Source organism: Peromyscus eremicus, chromosome 23, assembly GCF_949786415.1.
Source record: "Peromyscus eremicus chromosome 23, PerEre_H2_v1, whole genome shotgun sequence".
In the NCBI taxonomy this organism is placed as follows: Eukaryota; Metazoa; Chordata; class Mammalia; order Rodentia; family Cricetidae; genus Peromyscus; species Peromyscus eremicus.
The window spans coordinates 13,200,400-13,217,112 of record NC_081438.1 but is presented as its reverse complement, the minus strand read 5'-3'; the positions used below and the strand labels follow the sequence as shown (position 1 = coordinate 13,217,112).

General features: G+C 50.7%; 1 protein-coding gene across 1 annotated transcript; it reads left to right on the top strand.

Moving 5' to 3' along the window:
• On the top strand, nucleotides 1-16,353 carry Rhof (ras homolog family member F, filopodia associated). The gene is made up of 5 exons (XM_059249172.1): nucleotides 1-141; nucleotides 421-508; nucleotides 13,372-13,481; nucleotides 13,565-13,699; nucleotides 14,699-16,353. Exons 1-5 carry the CDS (start codon nucleotides 4-6, stop codon nucleotides 14,861-14,863), a joined length of 636 nt encoding a protein of 211 aa, XP_059105155.1. The 5' UTR covers nucleotides 1-3; the 3' UTR covers nucleotides 14,864-16,353.
• The last annotated feature ends 360 nt before the right edge of the window (nucleotides 16,354-16,713 follow it).

Below are 16,713 nucleotides of genomic sequence, written 5' to 3'. Positions count from 1 at the left end.
GCTATGGACGCCCGAGGTGCTCCGGCCCCAGCCGCCGCCCCCAGCTCGGCAAGGAAGGAGCTGAAGATAGTGATCGTGGGTGACGGCGGCTGCGGCAAGACGTCGCTGCTCATGGTGTATTGCCAAGGCTCCTTTCCCGAGGTGAGGCCTGGTAGGTGGCAGGAGGGGGCGAGGAGGGGCTTGGGACCGCAAGGAACAAGGGGTGTCCTCCAGCCAGGACCCAGGGCCCAAAGTCTGGGCCGTGCAGTCCTGGGTGTCTCCTTCAGGCAGCCCTTTGAGAATTCCTGGGCCCAGTGGTTTGCCAGGTCGGAGCTGGATGGAGTGAGGGTGTTAGACAGTTGTGGGGGAGGGAGCTGTCTGGGACTCTGAGCCTCCTTTGCACCCCTTAAAAGACCAACCCGACCTCCTCCTCTCTCACAGCACTATGCCCCGTCGGTGTTTGAGAAGTACACGGCTAGTGTGACCGTGGGCAACAAGGAGGTGACCCTGAACCTCTACGACACTGCTGGTGAGTGCACCAGAGCCCAGTGGGTCCCCCGTGGTCATCCCCAAGGGTTTCCCCTGTCTTGCTGGGGCATTCCCTTCCTGATACCCTACCAAGGCAGAAGGTCTCTGCAGGGAGCTGGCTGGCTGGGAGGCCCTGAAAGGCAAATGGACCTCTGCGGTCTCAGCTTTAAGGGGAGGTAATAGGTTGAGGTGAACTCTGATGCACCCCCCCCACCCCCCAGCATTATGTTCTGTTCTCCAGCCCTGTTCCTCTCCTGCGGTTCTAGAAAACGTGGGGCTGTACTTGTACCTCGCAGTGTTACAGAATTCCTCCCTTACTGTGGTCTTAGATTTGAGTCCCCTGGGGCTTGGATTTCAATGGGTTGTGTTTCTGGGTCCTGTAGTTTTACGTTAGCAAGCTCTCTAGAGCACAGCTTGTGAGTCCAGGAGTCTGTGTTGAGACCCCCAAGGTCCTGTGAGTGGACCTCCTCCTGTGTCCCTGGCTTCTGGGATCCTGGGGCTACAGTCCGATCTGTCTTTTCTTGGTTTTTCTGTGAAGAAACAGGAACTTTAGAAAAGAACCTAAAGTCTAGGAAATGGATGAAAATAAGGCTCTGTCTCCTGCTGCTAGCCCCTCAAAGAGCAGGACTCCGGCTCATAGTTCACCAACACTGGGGTTCCCTTTGGGGTGTCATGAGCATTTCCAGGGTAAAGGTTGGACCAGGTGGAGCCTCACCCATCTAGGTGACTCAGTGTCTAGTGACTGGGTGGCACCACGACACTGTCACTGAGTGCCCCTTCCCTGCTAGGTCCATCCCTGTGTGCGTGAGGCAAAGTCTCTGCTCTTAAATGGAGCCCCAATCCAGGCATTCTTCCCACCCCACCACCCCCTGGAGAGGATCAGGAGAGGGCTACCCCCACCCCGGACCTCTACCTCATTCCTGTCGTGGGCAAGTTCTACTGGAGAGACTCCCTACCCCTTGAGTGGCCCACTGAGGCTCCCCACCCACCCTTTCCTCCAACTCCAGGTGTGTGAGGAAGGAATTCTGAGGTGTGGCCCAGAGAGCAGTAAAAGTCTGTCTGGAAAACTTACTTTCACACGCCTCTGATCCAGGAGCCGGGGAAGGGACAGGACCATTGACCACACTTTGGGGGAAGTACTCTTTGAGCAGAAGTATTGCATGCCTCCCCGCAGCTCCAGGAGGGGCCAGGAAGTCTGTTTTTTTTTTTTTTTTTTTGCCTCCCTCTGCCATCAGCCTTTCCTGACACATCCCAAAGTTCCCTGTTCAGGACCATTTCTCCCCTCAGACCAGACCAGAGCGGAGACCATTTTGGATGTTTTCTGGAAAAAGATGCCCGAAGGACATGTCAGGCGATATGATGATGAGGGTTCAGAAAGCTGCTGCTTGTTAGAACAAGTTTGTTCCTAGAGGCTGTGCAGGGATGGAGGGGGACCCCAGCGGCTGTCATGGGGAGGTGGTGATGATAGTGTGGTGTACTGAGCTATCCTGTCTGTAACTTTCTGCTTCCTGCTTGGAGTCAGACCAAGACCCTGACTTGCTTCCACTCAGTTGTGGCACTGGGGGCATCCAAGCCTCATTTTCCTTATCTTTCATCAGAGCTAAAATAGTCAAAAGAATTCAATCAAAGCCGGGTGGTATAGCACACGCCTTTAATCCCAGCACTGGGGAGGCAGAGCCAGGCGGATCTCTATGAGTTCAAGGCCAGCCTGGGCTACCAAGTGAGTGCCAGGAAAGGCACAAAGCTACACAGAGAAACCCTGTCTCGAAAAACCAAGGGGCGGGCTGGCTTTGGGGCAGCTCAGCACTTTAGACTTCTTTTTCGTTTTGTGCTAGGGCTGAAAATCAGACCCCTGTGCATTCTAAGCCCTACCACTGAACTGCCTTCCCAGTCCTCAATCTGAGTTTGTTTGTTCCAGGCAGGGGTCTCTGTTCCTCTAGCTGACCTCAAATACTGCCAAGCAGCCCACGCTGCCCTTCAATTCTCCATCCTCCTGCCTAGCTGTCTGAGGTATAGGCACTATCACACATGGCTCTGGCCCCAGCTCCTTCAGTAGGGGGTGGAGAATCTAGGTGCCCTCTCAAGGAATATCCACTGTTTTTTTTTTTTCCGGGACAGATTCCTAAGTCCTAGAGCTATGTTGAAGAGTGGCATGTTATCAGTCACTCGGGTGACTGGGGAAGTCTTAATGGTTGAAGGAAATTCCCTGGCCGGTGAGCAATATGCTTATGAAGCTGGGTCGTGTGTGTGCGCGGTGTTTGTCAGAAGGAGGCTCTAGCAGTGACTGTGGAGTAAAATGAATTCATTATCAGGGAGATGAGTCAGCTCTACCTGTGGCTGGGTCTTGGGATAATGTGGGGAAAAAGACGATGGCCAGTAACTGTCTAGACTAGAGAAATGTGGAGGCTAAGGGGGTGTGGGCAATGACCCGAGTTAGAAATGGCTCTAGGAAATGCCATAGAAAGTTCTAGAACAGAGCCGGGCGGTGGTGGCGCACGCCTTTAATCCCAGCACTCGGGAGGCAGAGCCAGGTGGATCTCTGTGAGTTCGAGGCCAGCCTGGACTACCAAGTGAGTTCCAGGAAAGGCGCAAAGCTACACACAGAAACCCTGTCTCGAAAAACCAAAAAAAAAAAAAAAAAAAAAAAGAAAAGAAAAAGAAAAAAGAAAGTTCTAGAACTGGGGAGAGGGACCTGCCATCCCAGTCAGCACTGATCAGAGTTATGGGACAGGAACGACCCCAGAAAGTTGAATTTTTTCCAAACCCAAAATGAACGATAGCCATGGGCAGTGAGTGCTACGTCGATGCCCACAGGGCCCACATGTAAGGCCTGTCTGGCTGCTTGCTTCCATCCTGCGGAAGCGGAGACACCACAGTCCTCTACCAAGTACTGGGTGCTCAGGAGGGAGAGGGGGTGGGGCCCTAGCACCCACAGCCCTAGTGGCCTCCCCTGAGCCCTGACATCTTCAGACAGGAAGCTGTGGTGAGGCCAGAAGGTTCCTAGGCAGAGGGGTGGTGTTATGGTGGCAGTGGGGGTGTTCAGACACCACCCAGAGAGTCTCGTCTAGTCTTAGAGGCGCATGGAGGCATGGGGAGCTGTGTGAGAGAATTAATGGAGGGTAACAGCTGCTAAGACAAAGGGTCAGGACAAGAGGGGCCATTACAGCCCTGGAGCTGGGACCACGTCAGGCCTAGAGTAAGCCAAGTCAGGTACCATTGTCGTATGTTAAGAAGGGACTTCCCTGTCTCTTCCTGTCCCTAGGAGGGAAAGAGGGGGGTAAAGGGGGCCCTAGCAAAGCTCGTAAAAGTGGGTTCCTCCTTCAGCAGCTTCCGCTTCGCACACCGCCAGCAACACCCCTTCTCTGACCAATGCTTTGGTCAAAACGGGTCACCTCTTGCCCTCCAGTAGATTTGGGGAGCACTGTGTCCTGAGGACATGCCACCCCTCAACACAGCTGTAGGTCTCAGGGACCCTGTCCCGGAAAAGGAACGTTGTCAAGGGAAAGCCCCACTCCACAGAGGAAGCACGTCAGGTGGGGTGACAGCCTCACTTCCACCTGCCTCACAAACTGCAGGAAAATGGGCGGGACTTCAGAGGAGCCCTGGCCCATAGCCCCATCCCTCCCTAGAACCCAGGGCATGAAGGAGATTTGGGGCTTGTGACTTGGCCTCTTCATGGGCAAAACAGGATACCGGACCAACCTAGTGGGTGGGAGGCCCCCTTAAGGGGTTCCGAGATTCAGGGGTTGGAATTTGCACCCAGGTCATTCACCTGCCTTGGCAATTTCTGTTTCGGTATTGTAACCACAATAGCAGCGGTCACACCTCTGTCCAGCCCCTAAGTCCTTTTGTTTCCAAATCAGGGCAGAGCCGGTCACTCTCTCCCAGATAAGGGTATTAAGATTTAGGAAGGAGCTGGGCGGTGGTGGCGCACGCCTTTAATCCCAGCACTCGGGAGGCAGAGCCAGGCGGATCTCTGTGCGTTCGAGGCCAGCCTGGGCTAGCAAGTGAGTTCCAGGAGAGGCGCAAAGCTACACAGAGAAACCCTGTCTCGAAAAACCAAAAAAGACTTAGGAAGGAAAGCTCTAGCGAGGCTCCAGAATGTGTGTCCAAGTCATGCCTGCCGCTGATTCAGTCCAGAGAGGGTGTCCAGTACCCACCCTCCAGGGTAGACGGGGCCGCAGCAGTACCTAAATTCCTTGTATTTTTTTGGTTTTTCAAGACAGGGTTTCTCTCTGTGTAGTCCTGGCTGTCCTGGAACTCACTCTGTAGACCAGGCTGGCCTCGAACTCGCAGAGATCCGCCTGCCTCTGCCTCCCGAGTGCTGGGATTAAAGGGGTGCGTCACCACCTCCCGGCTCAAATTCCTTGTGTTTATTATGAAAGGCCCACACCGAATCCTAAGAAAAGCCATGCCGGGCAGAATGAAGCCTGAGAAGGAAATAGGGTCTCAGTTGGCCCCCCATTCCTCACTAAGGCCCCTTTTTTTCTTGAGACGGCTGTTTATGCCACCATTCTCCTGTCAAACTTGCCAGGGCTGGGGTGTTGTCGTAATTTCGTGTTCTGTTGCTGTACAGAAGCAACTCTGGAGGAAGAAGGGATTCATTAGATTTACAGGCTCTAGTCTATCATTGAGGGAAGCCAGGGCAGGAACTAGAGGCAGGAACCGAAGCAGAAACCATGGAGGAGCGCTATCTACTGGCTTGCTCAGCTGTCTTCCTAACATAGCCCAGGACTACCTGCTCAGTGGGCACCACCTACCGTGGGTTTAGCCCTCCTCAATCAACTGGCCAATCAAGATACGGCACCATAGACACGCCCACAGGCCAATCTGATGGAGGCAATTGTCAACTCAGGTTCCCGATTCCCAGATGTGTCCAGTTGACAACCAAGATTAGCTATCACGGGTGAACAGAAATGAAGCTCTCCCCGCTGCCTTCTGGGGGAGACTGAACAAAAAGCACCTGAATACCCTTTATCATTTGCAGAGTCTACCAGCTTTTTTGGTAAGTCTTTTCACCTGTCTGGGTTTTTTTGTTTGTTTCTCTGGCTGGAAAAGGTAGGTAACTAATGACTACCTTGTGTGGTGTGGTTGTGCGGAATGATAAATTCATCCCATAAATTGTTTTGAATGGGAAGGAAAGGGGTAGAGACGGCTCTGTGATTTGGAGTGTATACTACACTTGTTGAGGATCCGAGTTTGTTTCCCAGCATCCATGTCAGGCGGCTCACAACTGCCTGGAAATCCAGCTTTAGGAGCTCCAATACCCTCTCCTGGACTCCATAGGCACCCACGTTCTTAAGTGCACAGACCCATTCATTGATGACAACATTAAGGGTTTTTTTTTTTTTTTCATGTGCATTCATGTTTAGCCTGCATGTATGTCTGTAAAAGTGTCCAATTCCCTGGAACTGGAGTTACAGTTATGAGCTGTGGGTGCTGGGAACTGAACCTGGGTCCTCGGGAAGAACAGCCAGTGCTCTTAACCACTGAGCCATCTCTCCAGCCCCCAAAATTCAGTTTTAAAAAAGCGTTTTGACGGGGTAAACATTCACAGATAAACGTCACTCTCATTAAGTAATTTTGTCTTCACTGTCCTGAAGAAGACTCACCTGCTTTAAAGCTCCATGTCACAGATAAGGAAGCTGAAGGTGGGATTTATTCCTAGTGGGAAAGCGTTTGTGGGGGACTCTGGGTGCTTTTAGATTTACTGGGCAGGCAGCTGACCTTGGCAGTGGGAATTAAGTTGTCTGGCACTGCCCAACTGTGACCTTGACGGGGCTGCTCCCCTCAGCCACCTGGGCTCTTAACAAGAACTCTCCTGGCCAGTTTACCTCCTGGGTGCTGCTTGGATTAACTTGGGTCAGGAAGTCAAAGGCAGACACCACCAAAGGGCTGTGTGCGCTCAGCGCTGGACTTAGCTTTCTCCCTTTCTTCACTCGATTTTTCCTGAGCTCACCTGACTTCCAAGGCTTGCAGGGGCCCCCCTACTTAGGGGAAGAAACAAAAGTCATAAAAGTCATGTGACATCAGATGGTAAGATGTATTTTAAAGCAAAAGAAAAGAAAAAAAAAGAAAACCTTTGTTATGGGGCAGATAGACACCAAGAGGCCATTGGTTCAGGGTGGTTGAGAAAGATTTCCTGGAGGTGACATTTCTGCATAGACCCAAAAGTAATGAGAGAGGGAGAGGGAGAGAGGGAGAGAGAGAGAGGTGGGGTGGGGAGAGAGAGAGAAAGCACCAGCCAGCTGCAACCTGTTGAGAGAACCTTCTGGAAGAGGGAACAGCAGTGTGTGTGAACACTCTCCGCCCACTGTGGTTCCTCTTTTTCCAGCCCACAGCAACCCGACTCCACCCACATCTCTCCCGTATCTCTGACTTTAAGGTAATAGTGGAGCTGTAGATGCTCAGCCCAGCACATCTCGGCCCTCGTCTCTGCTGCCGCCTGAGCCACAACCAGCCAACCATTAGCTAGGATTTCCTGAATGTCTCCTGGGGGCCGGGAATTCATAAGGATAGCGGTGGCCAGTCTCTGTCCTCATAGTGTCTCTGTCCTCACAGTGTGCCCTGCCACATGGAGACAGTAAACAGGAACCTGTCTGAGCCAAGCAGCATGGGACACACTTGGAAGCCATGCTAAGAGCAGGGAGGGCCTATCAGAGGAGGTGTCCTTCAGAGTCACAGCAGGTGACATGCAGAGAAAGACACAGTACCTGGACCTCAGTTTGTAACTGTTGGTGGAACCCTCTAGACAAAACTTTGGAACAGAGTGTGTTTGTTATTGTAGATTTATGCACACCATCCCTAACCCCATCTACAACTTAAAGGCCCAGAGCGTGTCTTTACACAATACAAAATAAAAGCTGTTAATTTGTATTAATTCCACTTAGAAGGTTTGGGGTTGGCTCCTGACTGTGTCGTTAGGTAAATTGCTTCTCATCTGTGAAACCGAGACCCTGTATATGAAATCTGAGTATAGTTATCCCCCCAGTACGCACAGAGGATGGGTTCCAAGACCCCCATCCATACCTCATTGAGATTCAAATTTAGGATGCTTATAGAAAATGGTACACTATCCATCGTCACATAGCCTGAATTTCAGTTACCCCTGGGTTACTCAGGATACAGTATCAGTGCTATGTAAAGAGTTGGTACCTGTATTATTTAGGGAATGTGACAAGAAGTCTGTATTTGTTCAGTACAGATACAGTGTTTCTTTCTGAAGGTTTCCAGTGGAAGTTGCTTCTGTAGACATAGGTGAGGGAGATCAGCTCCCACTTTTTCCTCCAGGGTACTCTTGAGGAGGGAGAAGTGAGAAATACTTAGATAGAAATATAGAGGAGAGAGACACTTAGAAACATAGGCTAGCCTCGGGAGGGCCTGGGTCAAAACCCACCAGCCCCTTCTGTCTCTACTAAAGGGCTTTTAAAGGAATACCAAGGGATGGAGCAAAAGACCTCCCCCCAGCACAGTCAAGTGCAGACCGTTCCAATCACCTGGTGACCACACACATGGTCAAGCTATCCCCTAATGCAGCCCTGCTGTGTAAAACAAGCTCAGATCTCACTAGGAAGCCTTTGTGGGCTCCCACACATAGGATCCAAAGATACTAGGTTGACTGTATTTATACTTTCCCTTTCATATTGGGATGTAATTAAGGGCATCTATTTTTGAAGAACTGTTTATGTGTATGAGTGTTTACCTGCATGTACTTATGTGTAGCACATGTGTGCCTGATGCCTAAGGGGATCGGAAGAGGGAATCAGATTCTCTGGGACTAGAGTTAACTGAGCCATGTGAGTACTGGGCACAGAACTTGGGTTCTCTGCAAGAGTAGCAAGTACTTCTTTATTTTAAATTAATGTTTAGTATGTATGTGTGTATATGTATTTGTATGTGGGTGTGTGCATGTGATGGCAAGTACCCCTAGAATCCAGAAGAAGGCACTGGATCTCCAGGAGCTGGAGTTATAGGCAGTGGTGAGCAGGGAATCCAACCTAGGTCCTCTATAGGAGCAAGTGCTCTTAGCCGCTGGGCCATCTCTCCAGCCCCTGTAAAGAACCCTTAAAGATGAATAGGCAACCTAGGGCTGGAGAGATGGCTCAGTGGTTAAAAGCACTTGCTCCTCAGGCAGTTCACAACTGCCTGTAATTCCATCTCCATGGATTCCAGCACCCTCTCTGGCCACGAGATGTAACATAGATATACAAATACACATAAATAAAATTTAAAAAAATACATGCAGGCAAAACATTCACACCTGTTATGAATGAAAATGGCCCCCATAGCTCGTGGGGTTTTTTTTATAGCTTTTTTTTTTAATAGCTTTTTGTTTGTTTTTGTTTTTTGTTTTGTTTTGTTTTTTCCTCGAGACAGGGATTCTCTGTGTAGTTTTGGTGCCTTTCCTGGATCTCGCTCTGTAGACCAGGCTGGCCTCAAACTCATAAAGATCCGACTAGCTCTGCCTCCCGAGTGCTGGGATTAAAGGCATGCGCCACCACCGCCCAGCCTTACTTTTACCTTTTATAGCATGCAGTTTTTAAAAGATTTATTTTGGCTGGGCGGTGGTGGCACACGCCTTTAATCCCAGCACTCGGGAGGCAGAGCTAGTCGGATCTTTATGAGTTCGAGGCCAGCCTGGTCTACAGAGCGAGATCCAGGAAAGGCACAAAGCTACACAGAGAATCCCTGTCTCGAAAAAAGAATTTAAAAGTAGAGAGACGATGAATACTGTGAAAAAGCAAATATGTTTGCTTTTTGGATGTTTACACACAAAATACAAAGCTGTTTGGGGTGCTACACACCCATCATCTCAGAACTAGGGAAGCTGAGGCAAGAGAACCTTCAAAAGTTCCAGATCAGCGTGTGCTGTATAGTAAACTCCCGTGTCAAGCAGTAGGGGGGCTAGGGAGCACTGAGTGTAGCAGCCTAACCAGAATATTGTTTTCAGATCTATCCAGCAGCCAGGTGGCAAGTGACTTTACTGAAGGACTGCAGGAGATCAGGGAAGAGGTGGTACCCACTGGTAGCTGGGTGAGGTGGTGCACACCTTTAATCCCAGCACTCGTAGGCAGAGGCAAGTGGATCTCTGTGAGTTCAGAGCCAGTCTAGTCTAGTCTACTTAGTTAGATCCAGGACAGCCATGGCTGTATGAGACATCTCAAAAAAAAAAAAAAAAAAAAAAGGAAGAAGCCATTGGTAGTTTAAAAAGATGGCATGGGGGTAGGGTCACTTAGCAAGCAATAGACAGATCCAAGCTGTGCACAGCACTCTCTGCAGTGGCAGCTGCCAGCCTGGCATGGCAATTAATCACTTGAAATGTAGCTACTGCAACCAAGGAACTCAATTCTGTCTTGTTAATTAGTTGACATTCAAATAGTCACACAGGGCTGGGGAGCTGCCCTGTTGGATGCACAGGCCTAGAAAGACATTGACAGAGATTTAGAGACAAGACTGCCTAGGGACATATGTGGGGTAACATCCTGAGCCAGTGCCCCAGTGTCCCCCAAGGGGTGTCTCCTAGTTGTTGTGGGGAGGGAGGCTGAAGTCAAGCACCCCTTTCTCCCGTGTGGAGGGGGCCTGGACTGAAGAATAGCATGGATGCTTTCCCTGGTCCAGCTGTCACGATGGCTGCTGCATACTCTGATAAACCCCACACATTAGAAGGATGTTGGCTGGTGGCATCCCACAAGACAGGTTTTATTACTTTTCCATGTCCCCAATTGGATGGGCTGGTATGTACCTGTAATACCAGCAAGACTTGGAAGTTGGAGGCAGATGGGTCAGGAGTTCAGGACCAGACTGGGATACATGAAACCCTGTCTCAAAAATCACCCCATATAGATGTGTGTGTGTGTGTGTGTGTGTGTGTGTGTGCGCGCACACACACACACACGTTAAAAAAAAAGTTAACAAGGCAAGTCTGACCTGGTACCACATGCCTTTAATACCAGCATTTAGTAGGCAGAAGGGGGTTGAATCTCTGAGTTTGAGACCGGCCAAGGCTTACATGGTGAGACTGTCTTTAAAAACAACAAAACAAACAGAAAGAAAGGGGCTGGAGAGATGGCTCAGAGAACGAGAGCACCGGCTGCTCTTCCAGAGGTCCCAGCATCCACATGACAGCTCACAACCATCTGTAACTCCAGTCCCAGGGGATTTGATGCCCTCTTCTGGACTCCGATGGCACCATATGCATGTGGTGCATAAACATACATTCAGGCAAAACACTCTTATCTATGAAATAAGTCAAGTTTGAAAAGTTCGATGCTGCAGATTTAACCTGGGTCCTTTCTGCAAGAAAGATCCTAGCCAGTGTGCTTAACCACCAAGCTAGCTCTCCATGCCCCCAAAAGAAGTTCATTTTTAAAAACTGTTTAGATTTATGTGTATCGGTGTTTTGCCTCCACTGTGTGCACATGTGTGTCTGGCACCCCCAGACATCAGGACAGGATTTCAGATCCCCTGAAACTGAGGTAGTGGATGGTTGTGAGCCACCATGTGGGTGCTGGGAACAGAACCTGGGACCTCTGGAAGAGCAGCAAGTGCTCTTAACTGCTGAGCCATCTCTCTAGTCCCAGTAAATCAATTAAGACAATAAAAAAAAAAAGAGAGAGAATGAATGAAAACCTAGCCACTAGGGTAAAGGTTAGCAACTGAACTATCACTTATACTTGCTGGGAGAGGGAAAATCATTTTTCTCCAATAGTGTGGCACTGGGTGTATCAGCCGCTCCAGGACAGGCCTCGTGTTCAGGAGTTGACCAATATATAATGGACTCCATTGGGGTTTTTTGTATGCTTTTATTTGGTTACAGTTTGGGTTTTTTGGGGGCATGTGTGTGGTTTTGTTTTCTTGGTTTTGGGGGTGTTTGTTGTACTGTTTTTGTTTTTTGAGAAAGGACTTAAAAGTTGTATGAGTTCGAAAGGGAAGAATGTGATCAAAAAATATTTAAATTTAAAAATTGCTTTAATGAAAAATATAAAAAAGCAACTCTCAAATAATAAAATTTTTTAACTAAAGAAAGAATAAGAAATAAATGAAAGAAAGGAAAATTAAAAGATGTTGATCACCGGACAGTGGTGGCGCATGCCTTTAATCCCAGCACTCGGGAGGCAGAACCATGCGGATCTTTGTGAGTTCGAGGCCAGCCTTGTCTACAGAGCGAGATCCAGGAAAGGCGCAAAGCTACACAGAGAAACCCTGTCTCAAAAAACCAAAACAAAAAAAAAGATGTTGATGTTTTAGGTGGAGACTCAGCTCCCACAAGTGACTTGTCTAAGTCACACAGCAAGTGAGGGACACAGCTGAGGTCTGAACTTGTGTCTTTCCTGCCTCTGGTGCTTTGGTGGAGCTGGCTGAGGATGTAAAACCAGGCAGGAGAGAGGGGACCTGTGCCCTGTTACCAATGGGGAAGCAAGAGTGTAAATTATCCTGACTAACTGGAGTGCAGGCTGGCACCACCCAGAAATAAGGACAGGGCTGGACAGGCGCCTCCTGGACCTCCATGTTCCCTGTAGTAGATGGACATCACGTTTATACAGAGGCAGCTGAGTGAGGGTCACTGATGAGTTCTAAAGGTGTTCCATCCTCTGTGGGAATTTTAAAAGATACCTCTGCATGGTGACTCAAGGTGGCGTGTAATCCTGGACTAGGGAAAAAAAAGCTGACCTTTCTGGTGAAGTGGGTGAAACCTGAATTCAGAATGGATCAAGGACAGGGTCAGTGTGACTTGCTGGGCTTGGTGCCAGGACCAGGACAAGCTCTTCTGAGGCATTCTGTTATGAGAGCAATGGGGGTTGCCTGTGTGCAGTTGACCAAGCAGGTGAGCCGCACACAAACAGTAACGCTCAGAAGGGTTCTCTGCATTCTCCCGTGCAGTCTCTCTGGAAGTTTAAAACGGTTGACAAAACACGTTTTCTGGCATGATGGTATGCCCAGCACACAGGCAGGTACACCCAGCAGAGGCAGGCAGGTGGCTGTGTGTTTGAGGTTAGCTTGGTCCATATAGAAAGTTCTAGGCTAGCCAGGACTGCATAGTAAGATCCTAAGTCAAACTGGGCAGTGGTGGTGCACGCCTTTAATCCCAGCACCTGAGAGGCAGAGGCAGGTGGATCTCTGAGTTTGAGGCCAACCTGGTCTACAGAGGGAGATCCAGGACACCCATGGCTGCACAGAGAAACCCTTGAAAATAAATAACAGGGTTGGGGATTTAGCTCAGTGGTAGAGCGCTTGCCTAGCAAGCACAAGGCCTTGGGTTTGATCCTCAGCTCCAAAAAAAGGAAAGAAAATAAGTAAATAAAATATAAAAATTGAGTTGCCTCCAAATTTCACAAAAGCATAATGTGCCACACCCAGGCCCAGCTTCTAGGTTCTGATTGGACTGGGCCTAAGGAAGGCTGTGTCTGGAACTGTCACATGTCCCCAGGTGGGCACCAGGTGCAATGGGAGCTGACTGCCCCTGTGAGACATGATCATCAATGTGCCTGTTCCTACCTCATTAGCATTTGCAAGAATGGGCAGGAGGAATCCAGGCAGCTGCCCCAGAACCAAGGAGGCTGGAGCCAGCACATGCTTCTGGGCCTTGGAGATATCTGAATGGCAAAAATCCCAGATCTGAGTCTCAGGCTTGACAGGCGAGGGAACATTCCCGTCTCCGGCAGTATGGCTGCAGTTTACAGTTCTCGGTATCAGTCCAGCTGAGCGCCTGGGTTTGACGGCATATCATCTATTCCCTCTTTCCCCGTCCTGTCCATTTTATAAATGAGGAAGCTAGGCCCTGAGGTCATCCCCCACCCCATCAAAGGCCAGACAGGGACCCCAGGCAGACGGGGATTCATGTCTCTGATCCCTCTCTGGTTTCAGGGCAGGAAGACTATGATCGACTGCGGCCTCTGTCCTACCAGAACACACACCTCGTTCTCATCTGCTACGATGTCATGAACCCCACCAGCTACGACAATGTCCTCATCAAGGTAAAGTCCCGCCTGCCTCTTGAGAGTAAGGGTCAGCGGCAGAGTGACCTCTGCCCTGATAACCCCGCTCTCTCCCTCCTCAGTGGTTCCCTGAAGTCACCCATTTCTGCAGAGGGACCCCCATGGTTCTCATCGGCTGCAAGACAGACCTGAGGAAGGATAAGGAGCAGCTGCGGAAGCTCCGGGCAGCCCAGCTGGAGCCAATCACCTACACACAGGTGGGCCGGGGGCCCAGCTACCACTCAACTTCATGACCCTCAACAGCCAGAGCCAGAGCCCACCTAGGCCTTGGTCTTCTCAACCGGAGTGCCTTAGGAGTCATTCAAAAAACCAAAACCAAACAAACAAAAAAACCTAATATGGTGCACACCTTTTTTGTTTTGTTTTGTTTTTTGTTTTTTGAGACAGGGTTTCTCTGGGTAGCTTTGGAGCCTGTCCTGGAACTCACTCTGTAGCCCAGGCTGGCCTCGAACTCACAGAGATCCGCCTGACTCTGCCTCCTGAGTGCTGGGATTAAAGGCGTGTGCCACCAACGCCCAGTGGTGCACACCTTTAATCCCAGCACTCGGAAGGCAGAGGCAGGCAGATCTAAGTTTGGGCTGAGTTTGAGGCCAGCCTAGTCTACGGATTGAGTTCCAGGACAGCCAGGGCTACACAGAGCAACCCTGTCTCAAAAAACCAAACCAGCCAAACAAACAAAAACTAATAGTCTATGTACGATGATGCGCATGTTTAATCCCAGCACTCAGGAAGCAGAAGCAGGTTGAGTTCGAGGCCAGCCTGGTCTACACAGTGAGACCCTGTCTCAAATAAATAGAAAGGAATAGGCACTAATAATGGTAAAACCAAGGTTTTTAGTTTCACTTCACCAGCAAACTCGGTCATTGAGTTTGGAACTGACAAGGAACAGAAGCCTGAGATGCAGCTAGTCCCAGTTCTCAGAATTCAGCTCCCCTTCTGCTGAAAGCCAGGGAAGAGGGCAGGTAGGGGCCAGCAAGGGCTTTCCTCCATCCAGCCATGCAAACCCCAAACTGGCCAGCACTCAAGCTAGTTTTCCGGCTCTGGAGAGCCTCCAAAGCTAGCCCAAACTCCTAAGACTCTGGGGGCAGGGTGGTGTGTGTGGGTGTGGGTGTGTGTGGGTGTGTGTGTGGGTGTGTGTGGTCAGGAGGCACCGGGCCCTCATCTAATTAATACTGCCTCCCCCCACCCCCTCGCAGGGCATGACTGCCTGCGAAAAGATGCGAGCCGCACTCTATCTGGAATGTTCCGCCAAGTTTCGGGAGAATGTGGAAGACGTCTTCAGGGAAGCTGCCAAAGTGGCCCTCAGTGCCCTGAAGAAAGCACAGAGGCAGAAAAAACACAGGACCTGCCTGCTGCTGTGACCCTGGGCCAGACAGCCCCGAGTGGAACTGTTGTGGCCAGGGACCCGACTGGGGGATTTTGCCCCATCAGAGCCCCGTAGTGCCTGGCCATCTGGGGCCAGACTCCTGGAACCTTCTGGAACTGTCCCCTTTGGGTTCACGCCGTAGTTCCATGGTGAATGGTTGGCGCCAGACCCACCCATGTTCCTCTGCCCCTGGGACTGGCACTTGTCCCCAGGTCGCAGGAGGGCCCTTGTAACGGCTCCTTCTTATCCCAGCCATGCGCGTGTTTCCCTTTCCAAACCCAGTTCATGCTTGGAACTCAGAAGGGCATTGAGATGTGGGCAAATGCGGGTATGCAATGCTGTTCACAGAGTCCCCAGCCCGTTCCTCTGATGCGGTCTCCCTGAACTCCTAAGATAGGCTCAGCGACATCCTCCAGCCTATCCCTTCTTCCCCTCAGGAACCCGGGGCCACAGCCTATCAGGAGACCACAGGCAGCAAGCCGGACATGGGGCTGGCACCAGCTGCTCCCTCTCTACCACACTCAAGACTTTTGTCTTGGCCTGAGACACATGTTCAGGGGAGAAGAAACAGTCTCTCAAAAGGTCAAAATATACTCAGGCCAGCCAGGCCTCCCATCTGAACCCTGCTCCAGGTCTCACCTCCAAAGCCCCAGCTGACTTCCACTGGGGACCCCTGGTGGACAGTGCCCATGCCCCCATCGGGGGCCTCAGGCAAATGGGCTCTCTCCTCAGACCATTCCCCATCTGTCGATGGCCAGGATTGGGTCATTTAAGTAGTCAAGTTCCTCATCTTCCACCCCAGTCTCTGCCTCTACCAGGATGTGGGGCTCAGGAATGGACTGTCCCTGTCTCCTTCCAGAACTGACATGGCCGTCTCTGGCTACACTGGACAATTTTCCAGAACTGACCTGCTGACCACCAGTGTCTACAACAGGAAGATTCATGAATTCTGACATTCCTCCCGGAAAGTCTAGGGTCTGCGGTTCAGAACGTTTCAAGCCAAGTATCCCAGGTGGCTTTAGCGCCCCCAAGAGGAAGTCAGCATCTCCCAAGAAACCATGGCCTTGGCTGGCCCATCTGTCCCAATACCTCTTGACTCAGCCCATAAAGTAAGGTTGCCAAGGAAAGAGACTTCTGATCCCCTTCCCCAAGGCCCTGCTGTCCCCTGCAGAGCCAAGCAAGGACTTCTTGTTCTCTCAGAATCCAAGGCCTTGTGGATAAATTATCGTGTATGTAGGGCAGAGGTCAACAAACCACAGCCTGTGGGCCACACATGGCTGCTGCCTGTTTTTGTAAATAAAGTTTTATTGAACCGCCACGATTAGACAAGGGCAGTTTCTGCTCCACACCTGCAGGCTGGAGTTACCACAGGACTAGCCCACAAAGCCTAAAATACTCATCATCTGGGCTTTAATGGGAAAAGTTTGCTGACTCCTCATCTAGGGCAGTCCTGGGTACCTGTGAAGGACAGGCCGAGGGACCCAAGGACAGGAGACCAAGGACAGAGGTAGGGCAGGGGCCGGTTGTGGCAAACAGGAGCAGGTGCCTGATCTTGCCCTTTGGGAATGTTGCCAGGTCTTTCCATTTTTGTAAGGTAAACAGAAATCTGGATTCTCAGGTGGACTCTCAGTGTGGGAGGGGCGAGATCTTGTTTTTTTATCACAGAACTCAAGAATTTTAAACTCCTGTAAGGACCAAATGAAGCATGTCCGAGGACGCCAGCTGTGAAGTCGGGTCTGAGCGGGCAGCGGAGGCCCATGGGTGGGAAGAGGCAGAACATTCAGCTGGACCTGTTTGCACCTCCACCCTGGCTGCTGCCTGCATCTCACGGGGTCGCAACAGCCC

Excerpts from the sequence above, each read along its gene's own strand:
- Rhof (XM_059249172.1), top strand. The coding sequence starts at position 4 with ATGGACGCCCGAGGTGCTCCGGCCCCAGCCGCCGCCCCCAGCTCGGCA. Across the intron at positions 509-13,371 it reads GAACCTCTACGACACTGCTG|GGCAGGAAGACTATGATCGA; the intron begins GTGAGTGCACCA and ends CTCTGGTTTCAG. Across the intron at positions 13,482-13,564 it reads ACGACAATGTCCTCATCAAG|TGGTTCCCTGAAGTCACCCA; the intron begins GTAAAGTCCCGC and ends CTCCCTCCTCAG.